Source organism: Lepidochelys kempii, chromosome 8 (genome assembly GCF_965140265.1).
Source record: "Lepidochelys kempii isolate rLepKem1 chromosome 8, rLepKem1.hap2, whole genome shotgun sequence".
NCBI classification, from domain to species: domain Eukaryota; kingdom Metazoa; phylum Chordata; order Testudines; family Cheloniidae; genus Lepidochelys; species Lepidochelys kempii.
The window spans coordinates 106,639,172-106,655,579 of record NC_133263.1 but is presented as its reverse complement, the minus strand read 5'-3'; the positions used below and the strand labels follow the sequence as shown (position 1 = coordinate 106,655,579).

The 16,408-nt window shown below is 68.7% G+C and overlaps 2 protein-coding genes across 2 annotated transcripts in view; one reads left to right on the top strand and one right to left on the bottom strand.

Moving 5' to 3' along the window:
- The first annotated feature begins 2,351 nt into the window (after positions 1 to 2,351).
- CCDC24 (coiled-coil domain containing 24) lies at positions 2,352 to 16,177 on the top strand. Its single transcript, XM_073358315.1, has 9 exons — positions 2,352 to 2,372; positions 2,483 to 2,599; positions 3,947 to 4,131; positions 5,815 to 5,934; positions 6,756 to 6,842; positions 9,515 to 9,569; positions 11,273 to 11,333; positions 11,653 to 11,770; positions 12,291 to 16,177. The coding sequence occupies exons 1-9, from the start codon at positions 2,352 to 2,354 to the stop codon at positions 12,694 to 12,696; spliced, it is 1,170 nt and encodes a 389-aa protein (XP_073214416.1). The 3' UTR covers positions 12,697 to 16,177.
- Positions 13,530 to 16,408, bottom strand: part of SLC6A9 (solute carrier family 6 member 9) — a 51,912-nt gene continuing 49,033 nt past the window's right edge. The window contains exon 14 of the mRNA XM_073357961.1: positions 13,530 to 16,177. Within this exon, the coding sequence (XP_073214062.1) occupies positions 15,980 to 16,177 (198 nt within the window). The 3' untranslated portion in view covers positions 13,530 to 15,979. The remainder of the gene's footprint in view (positions 16,178 to 16,408) is intronic.

Below are 16,408 nucleotides of genomic sequence, written 5' to 3'. Positions count from 1 at the left end.
TCCCGCCGGCCGGGCGAGCCCCCTGCCGCGCCCCCGGCGCCCCCGAGCCGGCCCCCCAGCTCCGCCCCCGAGCCAGCCCCCCAGCTCCGCCCCCCGCGCCCCGAGCCGGCCCCCAGCTCCGCCCCCCGCATCGCCAAGCCGGCCCCCCAGCTCCGCCCCCGCGCCCCCGAGGCCGGCCCCCCAGCTCCGCCCCCGCGCCCCCGAGCCGGCCCCCCCAGCTCCGCCCCCCGCGCCCCCGAGCCGGCCCCCCAGCTCCGCCCCCGCGCCCCCGAGCCGGCCCCCCAGCTCCGCCCCCCGCGCCCCCGAGCCGGCCCCCCAGCTCCGCCCCCCGAGCCAGCCCCCCAGCTCCGCCCCCCGCACCGCCGAGCCGGCCCCCCAGCTCCGCCCCGCGCCCCCGAGCCGGCCCCCCAGCTCCGCCCCCGAGCCGGCCCCCCAGCTCCGCCCCCGCGCCCCCGAGCCGGCCCCCCAGCTCCGCCCCGCGCCCCCGAGCCGGCCCCCCAGCTCCGCCCCCCGAGCCGGCCCCCCAGCTCCGCCCCCCGCGCCCCCGAGCCGGCCCCCAGCTCCGCCCCCACGCGACCCGAGCCAGCCCCCCCAGTTCCGCCCCCCGCGCCCCCGAACCTGCCCCCCCAGCTCCGGCCCCTGTGCCCCGCTGCGAGTCCCGCCTCCTCGGGGTGGGGTGGGGTGGGGTGGGGGGGCACCGGCACCTTTGGTCGCTTCCCCTTTAAGGGGCCCAGCGGGCGGGAGGAGGCGGGGCGTCACTATGGAGACGGGAAGTTTATCCTGGTAACGGGGGGGCGGGGCGGGGCGAGGAGCGTCGGGCTGGAAGGGGCGGAGCCACCCCCCGCCTGGGGCTGTGCGGGTTCGGTGGGGCAGGGCCTGGGGGGGCTCCATGGGGCGCGGGGTAGACGAATAGATGGGGCAGGGGTAGATGGGATCTGGGGATAGAGGGATGTGTGGGGCAGTGGGGCGGTAGACCCGTAGTGTGGGGGGCAGACAGGGGGTGGGGCTGTGGGGCAGCAGACGGGGTGTGGGGCTGTGGGGGGCAGATGGGGGTGGGGCAGCAGACAGGGTGTGGGAGGCAGAGGGGGCTGGGGCAGTGGGGCAGCGGACGGGGTGTGGGGGGCAGAGGGGGGTGGGGCAGGGAGGCAGCAGACAGGGTGTGGGGGGCAGGGCAGTGGGGCAGCAGACGGGGTGTGGGGGGCAGAGGGGGGTGGGGCAGTGAGGCAGCAGACAGGGTGTGGGGGGCAGAGGGGGTGGGGCAGTGGGGCAGCAGACGGGGTGTGGGGGGCAGAGGGGGGTGGGGCAGTGGGGCAGCAGACAGGGGGTGGGGGGCAGAGGGGGTGGGGCAGTGGGGCAGCAGACGGGGGGTGGGGGGCAGATGGGGTGGGGCAGTGGGGCAGCGGATGGGGTGTGGGGGGCAGAGGGGGTGGGCAGTGGGGCAGCAGACGGGGGGTGGGGCAGTGGGGCAGCAGACAGGGGGTGGGGGGCAGAGGGGGGTGGGGCAGGGAGGCAGCAGACGGGGGGTGGGGGGCAGAGGGGGGTGGGGCAGGGAGGCAGCAGACGGGGGGTGGGGGGCAGAGGGGGGTGGGGCAGGGAGGCAGCAGACAGGGGGTGGGGGGCAGATGGGGTGGGGCAGTGGGCAGCGGACGGGGGGTGGGGGGCAGATGGGGTGGGGCAGTGGGGCAGCGGGACGGGGGGTGGGGGGCAGAGGGGGGTGGGGCAGTGGGGCAGCGGACGGGGGGTGGGGGGCAGAGGGGGTGGGGCAGTGGGGCAGCGGACGGGGGGTGGGGGGCAGAGGGGGTGGGGCAGTGGGGCAGCGGACGGGGGGTGGGGGGCAGAGGGGGGTGGGGCAGGGAGGCAGCGGACGGGGGGTGGGGGGCAGAGGGGGGTGGGGCAGGGAGGCAGCGGACGGGGGTTGGGAGGCAGCGGACGGTGGGCAGGGAGGCAGCGGACGGGGGTTGGGGGGCAGAGGGGGTGGGGCAGTGAGGCAGCGGACGGGGGGGTGGGGGGCAGAGGGGGGTGGGGGCAGTGGGGCAGCGGACGGGGGGTGGGGGGCAGAGGGGGTGGGGCAGTGGGGCAGCGGACGGGGGGTGGGGGGCAGAGGGGGTGGGGCAGTGGGGCAGCGGACGGGGGGTGGGGGGGCAGAGGGGGTGGGGCAGTGGGGCAGCGGACGGGGGGTGGGGGGCAGAGGGGGGTGGGGCAGGGAGGCAGCGGACGGGGGGTGGGGGGCAGAGGGGGGTGGGGCAGGGAGGCAGCGGACGGGGGGTGGGGGGCAGAGGGGGGTGGGGCAGGGAGGCAGCGGACGGGGGGTGGGGCAGTGGGGCAGCAGACGGGGTGGGGGGCTGCGGGAGATGTCGGGGGATAGGGGCAGGGTGTGGGGCTCAGCCTAAGATTAGGGGCCTGCCTGCGCTGAGCCAGCCTGACCCCCCCTCTCTCTGCCCCCCAGGGGGCGCTGCCCCCATGCTCTCCTGCCCCCTTGCAGCCGCTGCCCTCGCTCTGGAGGCTGCTGGAGGAGCAGGTGAATCCCAGCGAGAAGCCCGAGGTGAAGAGCGTCCTAGGGGTGGACGTGGTGGAGCGCAGCTTGGAGCTGCACGCGGAGGTGAGCCCCCTGCCAGCCCTGGGTCCGGCCCCAAGCCCAGGGAGCTGCCCCCGTCCTGCAGGAGCAGTTCATTTCCCTTGGGGTTTAGCCGCCTGCACCCAGCCCAGTGCCCCTTCTGGCTGGGTGCAGGCAGCTCCCCTGCTTGGTGGGGAGGGTTCCCAGTGGGGCAAGGGGGCCTTGTGGGGCGAGGCAGGATCCTGGCACTGAACGAGCCGGGCTGGGATATCAGGGACGGGCCGGAGGGCGACCCTGCCAGGTGGGGTGGGAGTAGGGCGTGCCCATCGGAGAGCCAGGCCCCTGCTCTCCTGCAGCCTTCCTTCACGAGAGCTGCTCACAGCCTCTGCAGATGTGGGTCCCCCTCCCCAATCCCCTGCAGTGGGGCCCCATCCCATGCCAAGGGCTGGGCTCAGCTGTTCCCTGGCGAGCTGTGGGGGGCTGGGCGGGGGGGGGGGGGGGGGACAGACAGTCCTTTTCCCAGTGGGAGAAGCATCATTCTTTGGCACTGTGGATGGTGCCACCCTGGCCACGGGACCCTCCTGCGTCGAGAGTCCAGCCCCACACAGAAACGCCCGCACCCAGGGAACGTGGGGTGTTGGATGGGGGCGTTGTAGCCACTGGGCAGCCTTAACTCTGTGTTCCCCCCCCCCAGCCCCCGCCAGGATGCTGCCAGCGCGCCTAGCCCCGGCCACACACCCAAGGCCCCTGCCCTCCGGCGCTTGCCAGCCCAGGCTGGGCCCCTGGGTGAAGGGCTTCCATGTAATCCTCGCCCCCCACGGTGGGTGTGTGTCTTCTTCACCCTCCTTCAGGCCCGTCTCTGTTGTCAGCTGCTGGGCCTGCCCTGCGATGCCCTCGGGGCAATGGCCAGAGCTGCAGCCCGGCTCCTTTCACATGCTTCCCTGCAGGCCCATAAACAGCCCTTCCCGACCAGCCCGTTGTCCCCTGCCCCTCACCCTGCCCCCCGTGACCAGCACGCATTTCTCCATGGCAGTGGCCTCAGAACTGGGGGCAGCAGCTTCAGGCCTTTTTGGGAGCCCAAAAGCTGCTGGCTGCGGGCCTGTGCCCTCTGCCCCGGCTGTGGGGTCATGGTGCCCTGGGCCGGATGGTGCTGCGGGCTCCTGCCTGGGGACTGGATGGCGGGGGTGCTGCCTGTGTGTGTGGGATGCACGTGGGAGGGGTGTCCTCATCCCTGCTGCAGGAAGGGGCCCGTGGGGGCCTCCCTGCCCCTCTCCCTCCATGCAGTCCCACTTGAGCCGTGGGTGGGGCCAGACCCGGTGCGGTGCCATGGGGCTGAGGTGGGGCTCGGGGCTGCGTTCCCAGGTAACGCCTCTCCTGCCCCATGCTGTCTAGGTGGAGACCCTGATGGAGCTGTGGCGGGAGGAGCGCTCGGCCTGCGCTGGGCTGGATCAGTGCCCCCCGCAGGGGGCCGGGGGCTGGGCTCTCCTGACAGCCCCCACCCACCTCAAGGAGCTGTTGAGACGGGAGCTCCGGATGCTGCTGCTCAGTCTCCAGCAGAAGGCGTCCCAGGAGGGCAGGTACCAGGGCTGGGCGGCGTCCTGGGCACTGAGCCCCCCATGGCCCTGTCATGGACCCCCAGGACCGTGCCCCTCCCCCTGCTTGGGAGCCGCCTTCAGTGCACCAGACCCCCATGGGGCCCCTCTCTGCCTCCAGGGCCGGCACCACTGCCTCCGAGACAGCTCTGGGCACCCTCCTGCTCCGTCCAGCGCGTCCACCGAGACACCCCCGGGGGAGCCTGGTGCCCGGGGCAGGGACACACGCACCCCCTGCCTGCAGTGAGGCTCCCGCAGCGGGGCCGAGCCAGGGGGGTTTATTGGTCAGCCGGATGCAGCATGGGCCTCCCTGCTCAGCCCGAGCCCATGGCTTGGCCTGTGTCAGTCTGACCCCGAGGAGCCCCCGACTCCTTCCTGCAGCCTCCCCTGCCAGTCCTTTGTTCTGGGCTCAGCTTCCCTGCGGAGAGGTGGGCAATCCAGCTCCCTTGGGCCCCTCCACCAGTCCTTTTCCATGGCCCATCCTGGCTCAAACAGCTGCGCCATCCTTATCTCCGTCTCCCAGCCTGCCTGTCCCCCTCCCCACCCCGGTAACACTGACAATAGAGGGGAAACTGAGGCACACAGACGCTTCGTGAAAATAGGACAGAAAATTCCCCCTTTGTCAGACTCCTCCGGGGGGGGAGTTGTCTCTGCTCGGTACCCACCAATGGAGCCCCGTCTCCTCACTCCAGCCTCCCCAGGGCCCCCAGCCCTTCCTGATCGCTGCCCCACTGCAGGAGCGCTGTGTGTGGGGAGCTATCCCACCCTGAGACCTGCATGCCCCAGTCGGCATGGGGGGCCCTGTGGGATGGGGGTTACCCTGGCGCTGCCCCCACTGTGCTGCAGGGCTCGGTGCTCTGCATGGTGCTGCTGGAAGGGCCCTGCTGGGGGTGGGGAGCCGAGGACCCACACGCAGCCAGCCCCAGCTGGAATTCCTGGCTGCCTGGCAGTGCCGGGGGGTGCAGGGGCACTGGGCCTGTCTGCCTGGCTGCGCTCGCGGCTGGCTGAGCCCTTCTCCCTGCCCGGGGGCTGGGATTGCAGAACCGCTGACGCAGCAGCCGCCCGGCTTAGCCCCTTCTCTGGGCCAGCTTAGCCTCCAGAAGCACTTCAAAGGGCTCGGGGAGCCGGCATTAGCCAGCTGCAGCACCTGGGGCGGAGCAGTCCCCCGGCAGCGCTGGAGACGCTGCTTGGGCCAGGCGCGAGGGGCCACGTGCGGGGCACCTGCAGCTGGAGGGGGCCGGGGCAGAGTAGGGAGGTGCCCTGGGATGTGCTGGGCACTGAGGACTCCACCAGGCAGCAGGGCGCCGGGTCCTGTCCATTGCCGCTGACTCCCTGTGCCTCTCCCCCGACTCTGCCAGTGCCCCTCGATCCCGATAGCCCCAGGCTGGCACCGTGCCCGTCTGTCGGCATGAGCAGCGCTGGGTGCTCTGTGCTGGGCCATGTCTGGCTGGAGCCTGGGCTCCCTGCTTGGGGGGCATCCCTCATTCCAGCCCTTCATGCCCACCTGGGTCTGCTTCTTGGGGTGCCTACAGCCCCCCAGCCCATGAGCTGCCCAGCCTGGCCCAGCCATGGCTACTGAGCCCCTCCAGCTGGTGACCCTCCCCAGCCCAGCCCCCCAGGGCCCAACCCAGGTCAGGGGGCTCACACCACGTCTCCTCCTCGCCACAGGGACGCAGCTGGGGCCATCGCCAAGTACAGCCCCCATGTGGTCAGCTTCGCCCTGGGGCCACACGCTGGAGGGGAGTGTGCAGCACAGGACAGGTCCCTGTCTGGGGGCACCAGCACGAGGTGGGTCTGTGCCCGGGCACGGCGAGTGATGCTCCTGCCCCTCAGCTGGACAGATGGTCTACCTAGCTGGCCCCCATCCCCTGGTGTCTGGGCCCCAGTTACCCTCCGCCCTGGGAGCAGGGCTGGGCTCATCTCCACTGGACAGATGGCCACCCACGAACTGACCCCCCACTGGGCAGCCCTCCCTCCTGTGGGTCAGCAGCAGGGCGCTCCTGGGGCATGGGGGGGGTGGCCGGAGGGCGGGGGGTGCAGTCAGTGTGGGGCCAGCCCTGTGTATGCCAGATCCTGGCTACTGCATTGGAGCGCTCCTGGAGCTGGGCACCGTGAGGGTGCCACCCGCCCGAGTGCTCCGCCCCAGTCGTCCCCACTGTCTGGTAACTCTGGAACCTAATGATGACAGGATACTGCCAACTGGCTGTTTCCGAACCCGCAGCTCCTGGTGCTCTGGTTAAGGTGGGAACGTGTACACATCTTGGACCCCAAACTGCCCCTGACACTTCCCCAAGGACTCAAAGTCCTGCTATCCCCTTCCCACCCTCCCGCCCCTCCCTGCCAGCGACTCTGCCACCCAGCTCTGCACCAGGGCTGAACCACTCGCTCACCAGCGGCCTCTCTGGGGGTTCCTGGGGGCTGGCTGTGGGGCCCAGCCCGGGGCCCAGGTCTGTGAGCGCGTGGAATGCCCCCGCCCCAGTCGGGGGGGACGAGCCAGAGCTGCCAGCCCTTCCCCCACTGGAGGTGCTGCTCCCTACACCCCTAATGGTTCTGGGAAAGGGGCCCCCCGCCATAGTCCCCTGGCAAACCCTGTCTGTCCTCTGCCCCAGCCCAGACCCCGGCCTCGTCCACCACCTGGAGCCCCTCAAGGACAAGCTGAGCGTCTCCCGCATCCACCAGGCGCAGACCCATCTCCGGTAGGTGAGCCGGGGCTGGCAGAGACCGTTCGCCCCACCCCAACCCAGAGCCGCCTTCGGGGAGCCGGGGAGAGGCCCAGCGGCTGGGCCTGGGAGCAGAGGGGGACTGGAGTGAGTGCCTGAGCGGGGCACAGGGAATGGAGGGGTGGGCTGGAGCAAGGGGCCATGCCAGGGCTCAGAGTGATGCCCCCAGTGCTGCAGCTCTGCCCTTCCAGCCCAGCACTGCTGTGGGCTCACTCTGGGCTTTGCTCCCAGAAAGCCTCCCAGCCTTGCCCCCATCGCTGCGCCCTGCCCTGCAGCAGGCTCCTGGCAAGAGCCAAGTGCTAACGCCTCCCTTTGGGTGCTCGCCCCAGCTGAGGGTTGGGACTGAGGGGCACTGCAGAGCTGTGGGGGGGGAGCCCAGGGCTGGGATAACAGGGGCTGCGGGTCGGGAGTGAGGGGCACCGGCAGAGCTGGGGTGAGTCTGGCCCCCCGCTGGGTAATGGGTTGTTTCCCTGGCAGCGTTGGCAAGTCAATATCTCGACCCTGCCCGGGGAGCAGCCCCTTGTGTGGGAGGTGCCGGAGGTGGGACTGTGGCAGGGGAATATCAGCGCCTGAGGGGGGTGTAACGAGGCTGGTTCTGGTGGGACCCAACTGAGAGGCGCCAATTCAGGACCAATTGCTTCGAGCAGGGCAGTTACAGCCCCAGGCTGGGGTTTTTCCACCTCTAAGGCAAACCAAACCAGCCAGACAGAGAGGACTTTGGTGTTACCCCACTGGCTAACCACAAGTCACACAAGCAATTCCCTTAGACACTCCTGTTTCCCAGGATCCCCACCCGTGCCCCTCGTTATGGGGATGAACGGTTATGAAAACCAATACCCCAGTAAAAGAAAAAAAGGTTCCCTCGATCCCAAAGGACCAAGCCCCAGACCCAGGTCAATATACAAATCAGATCTTACCCACAAATCACGCTGTTGCCAATCCTTTCGAATCTAAAGGGTTATTCATTAAAGGAAAAAGAGAGAGACGAGAGCTAGAATGGGTTCAATGGAATCAGTGACATCCAGGAATGGCCAAGTTCTTGGTTCAGGCTTGCAGCAGTGATGGAGTAAACTGCAGGTTCAAATCCTGTCTCTGGAGAACATCCCCAGCTGGGATGGGTCATTCAGTCCTTGGGTCAAAGCTTCCATGTAGCAAAGTCCCTCCAGAGGTCAAAAGCAGGATTGAAGACCAGATGGAGGAGCTTTTTATAGTCTCTTGCCATGTGGTCTCTTTGTTTGTCCCAAGGACAAGCTGCCCATCCCATGGCCTGGAAACACCTCAGAGTTCTGTCCATGGGCAGGTCCCTGCACACCTGGCTGAGTCCCCAGGCATGTCTGCCTTCTCTCACTGGGTCAGTTGTGTCGCTGAGGGTCCTTAATGGGCCATCCAGCAGGCTAGGCAGAGCTGACACCCACTTGTCTGGGGTGTCCCCCAGAAGCAGAGCAGAAGTTTGAAATACAGTCTAGAGCCAATACTTATAACTTTAACTACAAAAATGATACACACATATAGACACCATAATCCTAACCAGCCAACCATAACCTCGTCTTAGACACCTTATTAGACCCCCTATATACAAGATTGGTGCCACTACAGGACCTTGGTTGCAACAATGATCTATACGGTCCCAGATTATGTCAATAACGTGACAGGGGGGCCATGCCCCAGCATCCCCCGGCCTCCTTCCCTGGCAGGGCTGGTGCTGTCTCCCATGTGCAGAGCCTGGCAGCCGGGACTGGGTCCGTGGCTTGGAGAGACAAAGGGCGGATTGTGGGGAATGAGGAACCAACGGGGCCAGAGGGGAAGCAGGTGGTCCTGTGGTCTTTCTGGGCTGCCCTGCCCCCTCGCTGCCTGGCCCCTTTGTGCTGCCAGCTGGGGGGCAGCCAGGTCTCCTGGAGGGGAGGGGCACTTGGGGGCCAGTGGCCGTTCCACCCCTGCAGGGCCCAGGGACAACCTCCTGCCTGGTGATGTGCGCAGGGGGTGTCTCTCTGCTCCCCGGCAGCCTGGGGTGGGGCGGTACCCCCTGCTGATCCTGCCATCCCAGGGTCCTCGGTGGGATGGGCTGTGCACAGAGAGGGGAGAGGACCCCTCACCACCCTGCTGCACTGCTCCTGGCCTGGGCCTAGGACTGGGGGGGTCCAGCGTGGGCTGGGGTGTCAGGCTCCATTCCTGGCTCTGCCACTGGCTCCCTAGGGTGCGTTCCTTCCCTGCTCTGTGCCTGTCCCGAGGGTCAGGGGTCGTGATGGCTCCCAGCCCCAGGACGGAGAGGCCTCTCCCATGTGGGCACCAGGGGTTACCTGTACCCAGCCTCCATGCGAACCCCTTCCGCCCAGCCCCTCCTCCAGACATGGGTTCCCATCCCAGGAGGTTGGTCCTCTCTCCGCTCTTGTGACCCTTCCCAGGCACCCTGCCCAGCCACACAGCTCCAGGGCTGGGGGGTCTCTGGGAGGCGGGTTAAACCTGGCATCTGGTGAGACAAGGTCCCACTGCCATGTGCTGTGAGGGGGCATGTGCCCAAGTGCCAGGGGTTGTGCCCAGGGGCCCCAGGGCATGGCAGGAAATGTTTAAAGCAGACGCTGACCCTTGTCCCGGCCCCCCTCATTCCCATGCATCTGGAGCCCACCTAACCCACCTGTCTCTTCTGCCAGGGCCCTGCTGGAGGAGGAGTGCCGTGCCCTGGAGAGACACATCTGCCACCTCCGGGTAGGACCCCTGGGATGGTGGGATCAGCAGGGGGCACTGGCCCCTGTCACGGAGTCCCCGGGCGATGCTCTGGAACTGCTCCTCATGAAGCCAGGCAGGACTCTGGGGAAGTCTCCTCTCTGGGAGCAGCCTGTCTGCAGGACACACAGCTCCCCCGGCTCCACCTTCCTGGGTCTGACCCCGGAGCATTCAGCATCCTCTGCCCCCCCATGTGCTTCCCACAGCGAGTCTGCCCAGGCGGGGTCCTGGGGGGGCCAGAGGGTCCTGCCCCACAACTCCACAGTCAGACGTGACTCTCAGCCAGCCAGTAACACAGAAGGTTTATTAGGCGACAGGAACATGGTCTAAAACAGAGCTTGTAGGTGCAGAGAACAGGACCCCTCAGCTGGGTCCATTTTGGGGGGCAGTGAGCCAGACAACCCTGTCTGCACTTCACTCCATGTCCCCAGCCAGCCCTAAACTGAAACTCCCTCCAGCCCCTCCTCCTCTGGGCTTTGTCCCTTTCCGGGGCCAGGAGGTCACCGGATTCCTTTGTTCTCCGACCCTTTAGCTCTCACCTTGCAGGGGGGAAGGGCCCAGGCCATCCGTTGCCAGGAAAAGGGGGTTGGCCATTCTCTGTGTCCAGACCCCTGCCCACACCTGCCCTCTAGGGCTCTGCAACGATCATACACCCTTATCCCACCCCCTAGATACTTAAGAACTGCATAGGGAAACTGAGGCACCCCCACACTATTCAGAGGAAACATTAAGAACAGTCCCACTTTGTCACACCACCCCCTAGATACTTAAGAACTGCCTAGGGGAAACTGAGGCACCCCCACAATATTCAGAGGAAACATTAATAATTAATGTTTAATAATTAATGCTCTTCGTCACAGCCCTGCCCTGGGCTGTGTGGGAGCAGAGAGACACACCCTGAGCCACCCTGCGCACCTCACCAGGCGGGAGGCTGCCCCTGGTCACGCCAGGCCATGGCCCCCACCGGGGCAGCCTGCTGGGCCGTGCAGGGATGGACTTGCCCTGCCCCACAACAGCCACCCTCACCCTGGTCCCTAGGACGTGTGTGCAGGGGAAGGGCTGCTGGCAGGAGTGCTGGGAGTTGGGCCTGGGAGCCAGGACTCCTGGGTTTGATCCCTGACTCTGGGAGAGGAGTGGGGTCTAGTGGGTTAGAGCAGGGGAGGGCTGGGAGCCAGGACTCCTGGGTTCTGTCCCCAGCTCTGAGAGTGGGGTCTAGTGGATTACAGCGGGGGAGGGCTGGGAGGCAGGACTCCTGGGTTCTATCCCCAGCTCTGGGAGGGGAGCGGGGTCTAGTGGGGTAGAGCAGGGGGCTGGGAGCCAGGACTCCTGGGTTCTCTGGCTCTGTGCTGGGGAGGGGTTTGTGGCTGAGTGAAATGGTAGCGCCCTCTGCTGGGGGCCGGCGGCTTGGCCACGGCATGGTTGTGCTCTGGGTTTCCCAGTCCAGCGTGTGCTGGTGAAATATTTCACCGGGCCTCTTCTGGGCAGTGCCATGGTGATGGTCCAGGGCCAGCCCCCCGCGGGACTGCTCCGGTCCCCTGGAGGCGATCGGTGCAGGGCTGGCTGTTGCAGACACTCCTGGTGGGGGGGCTTGCCCTGCTCTGAGAGACCCTACAATAACATTCCCCTCCCACACTCTGGGGGCAGTGGGGCAGGCAGTGCTCTGACTCTCCCCCCCCTCTCCCCAGCGCTGCCTGGAGGAGGAACACCGAGCCGCTGCGGGGCCAGCGCAGGAGCCAACGATGGCTGGTAAGGGACCTGCCCGACCTCTCCCCGGGGAGCACAAAGCCAGTGTCCCGGCCCAGCCTCCTTGCCCCGGTCGGGGTGCAGCGCCGTGTCCCCATCACGGAGATGCAGCTGGCTCTGGGGAGGGTTGCAGGGTGTTTAACAGCCACACAGGGACAATACCCGTCGTGCAGGGCAGCCAGGAGCTGGCTGAGCCAGTGGCACCGAGGGAGGCGAGCTCACTCAGCACCACCGCAGGCCCCATTCTGCACCCCCTGGGCAGTGCTTGGGGCAGGCCAGCGAGGGGCGCTCTGCCTCTCACCAGCACTTCCCTTCTGTGCAGAGCTGCAGGAGCAGAGACGAGCCATGGAGCGGGACCTGCAGCTGGGCCAGCTGGACCCCAGGCCTGGCCTCTCCCAGGAGGTCCAGTGCCCTGAGCCTGTGGCCCCCCGACAGCCCAGGTAACCCCCTTTGAATAAATTGCCCAGGGGGACCCCTGCGTACCAGCAAATACAAGCACCTCAGGCAGGGCTGTGTGTGGGGAGGAGAGGGGCCCCAGGGATGGGATGGGGTGGGCTGTGGGTCAGATTGAGGGGCACTGGCAAGGCTACAGGGACCCCAGCGGGCAGCGGGTTGGAGTGAGGGGCACTGGCAGGGATGCAAGCTGGGACCCCGGGGGGGGCTGGCTGGGGCCCTGGGGGGCAGCAGGTTGTAGTGAGGGGCACTGGCAGGGCTGCAGGGGGCAGGCTGGGACCCCCGGGGGTGGCAGGTCACATAGGCCATGCTGGTTGTAGGGGGCCCCATTGCGGGATTATTGCAGGGCCTCAGGCTATCACTGCAGGCTGGGGCGGTGGGTTCGGGGTCGGTCCTGGCTGAACCCTGCCCCCTGGACGTGAGCCTGTCTCCGGATGTGGGGCGGGGCGGGGCAGTGCTCTGTCCCGGCGGGTCTCTGCTGACGGCACTGTCTCCCTGGCTCTGCAGGTGTCCCGTGGGCCTGGGGAGCCCGGCACCAGCCAGCGTGTCCCCCCGCCTGGCACCAGCCGCTCCGTCCCCGTCGGGCCGCCGAGAACCAGCCCCGCCAGCCCCAGGCACTGTGCTGGGCCGAGTGCCCCTCGACGGGTGCAGCTGCTCTCTGGGCAGCCTGGCTAGGGGGCTCCACGGAGGGGCTGCGACCCCTGGCTGGGCCTCTGGGCACCAGGACCTGGCTGCACCATCACCCCCAGGAGCTCGGGTTCCCCCTGCAAGCCCAGCCTGCAGCCACCTGGCCCCCCTGCCAGCAGGGCCCAGCCTGGCCTTCCTCCCATCGCCACCCACAGAGCAGCGCCCGCCCCTGCGCCCCCTCTCCGGCCGCCACCTGAGGCCGCTGGGATGCCAGGGGCCAAGCTAGCGCAGGGAGCCTCTCTGGGGTATGGGGCAGGGAGCCTGGGGCAGCCTGGCATGGGCAGGAGGTCGTGCCCCATCTCCCCCCCAGCTCCAGCGCCGCTTCCTGCCCCGCTGGGTCCCTCTGTCCCCGGCTCGGCCTTGCTCTGCCCTGGAGGCCCCCAACCCGCAGGGGCATTGTCGTCTCCCCCAGCCCGGGATCAGCCCCCTCCGCGTCTTGGGGGGCAGCTCCTGAGCTGAGCCCTGAGCCTGGCCTGCAACGCCCCCTCCTGGCTGCCCCCTGCCATGGTGCGCGGGGAGCCGTGCAGCGTGCACTGGCCTAGGGGTCGGGTGGGGGAGGGGCGCAGGTACCATGTGCCCAGGGGGTGGGGGGCAGTGGGGGAAGGGAAGCTGCCTGGGGCCTGGGCACTTCTCAGTGCTCCTGCCTCTGGGGGGGATGGGCCCTTGGAGCCAGAGGCAGGTGCTGGGGTCTGGCACCGTGCCCTCTCTGCGGGGCCCCCTGCCCTCACCCACCCTGGGCAGGACCCACACAGCTGCCCCGTGGGGCTCGGAGCTCTGCGCAGCTGTGGGGGGGAGCTGGGACCTGCTGTGGGCATGCCGGGTGCCTCTGCCCAGCGCCAGCAGGTAGCAAGGCCAGGCGAGGGGGGCAGGGCCTGGGCCCCTCCGTGCAGTCTGGCGGCTGGGAACGGGACCCGCCGATCTCCTGGCTGCACCGGGCCACAGCATCTGGGCCAGGCCTGGGCGGGCAGTGCCGTAGGGATGGGGTACCAGGGTCGCTCACGCGTGCCTTCCTCCCCCCCCCCCCCCCCCGGCCAAAGAAAGGCAGCCGGCAGGCGGACGCAGGAATATAAATTTCATTAAAATCTATCAGACTTTAAAACTCTACACGGGGCATCACTGGCGTGGGCGGCGCAGCCCAGGCCCCAGCACCGTATTGCTAACGATTAGACGGGAAGAGGAGCGTGGGCATCATGGGCACACGGGGCAGGGCACAGGATCCATGCAGGAAGTAGTGCAGCTCCGCGTTGGCTGGGGGGGGGCAAGGCGGGTGGGGGGTGGGGAGAGGTGCCCACAGGGTGCCGCAGCCCCCCACCCAGCGTGGGCACCTTCCCCAGCCGCTGCCTGGGTAGCAGAAGTGGGGCCGGCTCCGCTGCCCGTGGTCCCTGTCCCCGGGGTGTGGGTAAGTCCCACCAAACTCACTTCACTGGTGGCCTGAGCAGCCCCAGGGCATCGCCTGCCACCTGCCCCGCCCATGAGGCTTGGCTTTGTTCGGTGCCCGGGCATGGTGGTGGCGAGGCCGTGCCTGGCCCAGGGGGGCACTGGGCTCCCGGCTGGAGGGGGAGCGCACAAAGGAGTGTGCCTGCCCCCCTGCTTGGGCCAGGCCCAAAGCTGGGGGTGGGGGAAGGCCCAGCTGCTCCCCGGCCCCTGACACACACGGAGCCATGGCTGGACACCCCCACTCACCATGTGGGCTGGGGGCCGGTCCCCCTCACGCCCGGCTGGAGAGCGGGTACAGGGACCCAGGGCCTGTCTGAGCCAGCCCAGCCCAATGCCATGGGCACCCTCCTGTGGGGGGGCTGTGGGCAGTGATCTGGGGAGCAACCCCATTGCAGTGAGGGGCTGTATGCAGCCCCTCCCCCCTTAACACTCATCTGACGCAGAGGAAAGTGCCTATTGGGGGAAGCCCCCCTACGTAGTGCTTCTGGCCCCAGGGGCCTCCTGTGCATCTCCTTAGCAGCAGGCTGGGGCAATGCCCCGTCCCCTGGCTGGCTGCCCCTCACCACCATGGGGGCTGTGGGGCCCAGGGTGAATCCAGCTGGGTCAAGCAAACCCCTTCGCAGTGGGGTCTGGAACCGCCCCCCCCCCCCGGCCCATAAAGTGCTTCCCCTCCCCAGGGCAGAGCCATGAGGGTGCAGGGCCACCCTGCAGCCCCATGCTCAGCCGCACCAGCAGGGAGCAGACAAGGCCATGGGTCCTGCTCGCTCGGTGAAGGGGGAGCCCCCAGGGCAGGGCTGAGCCCATGTAGAGGACCCCCCCCCACCCCGCTATGCCAGCACAGCCTAACCCTTGCAGCCTGCTGCGGCTGGTGCAGCCACTGGGCTGGACCCAGCCCAACTGCAGCCCCTCATGGGACACAGCACGGGGGTGGCGGGGGGGGACCTGGCCGGGGCTGGCCCTGCACCCCCCAGGCAATGGGCATGAGAGCACTGTGGGGGGGGTATGGGCGTGTGTGCATGCATATGCCTGGGCCGTGCATGTGTGTCGGCACGTGTGCTGTGCGTGTCTGGGCCGTGCATGTCGGCACGTGCCGTGCGTGTGTGCGCTGGGCTTTTGTGTGTGCGGCGAGTGTGCTCTTTGCCGTGCGTGTCTGCACGTGGGCCGTGCATGGGCCGGGGGGGCAGGGCATGTGGGCACGCATGCTAGCAAAGGGCCCCGCCCCCGCCCTGCATCTCCATCCCTCTCCAAGTGCCCCTCCCTTGGCGCCAGCTGGGGGGGCTCCCGGGGAGATGGTGCTACACTACGGCTTGGGCCATGCCTGGGGCACAGGTAGGAGTCCTGCCAGGTGGGTTGAATCCTGCCTGCCCCAGACACAACCCTGGCCTCAGCACTGGCCCCCGCCAGTCTCAGCCAGACACCATCTCCCTCCACGGTAACAGCAGCCCCCACCCCGCTTCGGCCCAGCCAGGAGGGGAGGGCCTGGAAGGCAGAGCAAAGGGCTGGGCTAGCCTGACCCAGCTGCTGCCTGCCTGCCACCCCCGCACCTCCACCCCATTGACTCTCTGCTCCCCTCCCCTTCGCTCCCCCTACGCAGCGGGGCGCGGCTCCTCCTGGCCCTGGCAGCCGCTCTCCTAGGCCCCCTCCTCCCAGAGCCCCAGCTGCGCGGCCTGCGTGGTCCGTGGCCCCTGTGCCGCTTTGGGCCACGTAGCAGCTGGGAGCCCCCATCTCACAGGGCACGGCCCCCAGCCCAGACGCTTGGGCCCCGGCTTCCCCGTCCCCCAGTCACACACTGGGCAGGGGCTGAGCCGCCCCTGGGCTCAGGCTTGCTCCCCCCGGTCTGCACGCCCGCCACGGCTCCTTGGGCCCTTGCCAAGCTCCCCTGCTGCCGGCGGTGCGCTGGGCCCGGCTGCGGGGCCCTTACTGTAAACACGAGGGGTGACACACACCGTGGGGAGGGGCGGGGGGTGGGGACGCACACACGGGGAGCCCCTGGCGGTGCCCGGGGCAGCCTGGGCTCCCCCAGCAGTGCGTCACCGAGCAGGGCGGGTCGGGGAGCATGGGCTGGTGCCGGGTCACAGTCTGGAGTCCTGGCTGTGGGCTGAGCCGTTGCTGCCCTGCACCGGGAGGGCGACGTCCTCGCTCCGTGGCTTCTCGGGGTTCAGCGGCTGCACATCCAGGCAGGCGCCGGGGGTGGGGGCGTAGCGCCCTGCCCGGTGCTCAGCCAGCGCTGGGCCCCAGTCCTGGCTGGGCTTGGTGGCGTTTTTCAAACGCTAGAGAGAGGGAGAAGGGGCGTTAGCTTGGCCACGTGGGCACCGGCCCTGTGCCCGTAGGGCCCCAGCCCAGAGCCTCGATTGCCCGCCTCCACCTCAGACCCCTCCGTGACCCCCAAGTGGGGCAACAGCCAGACATTCAGCCAGGCCCGAGGGGCTGGCAGGGACCCCCAGCCACCTCCAGGGCAGGAATCTCCAAGCCAACCCACTAGACCCCACTGCCTCCTAGAG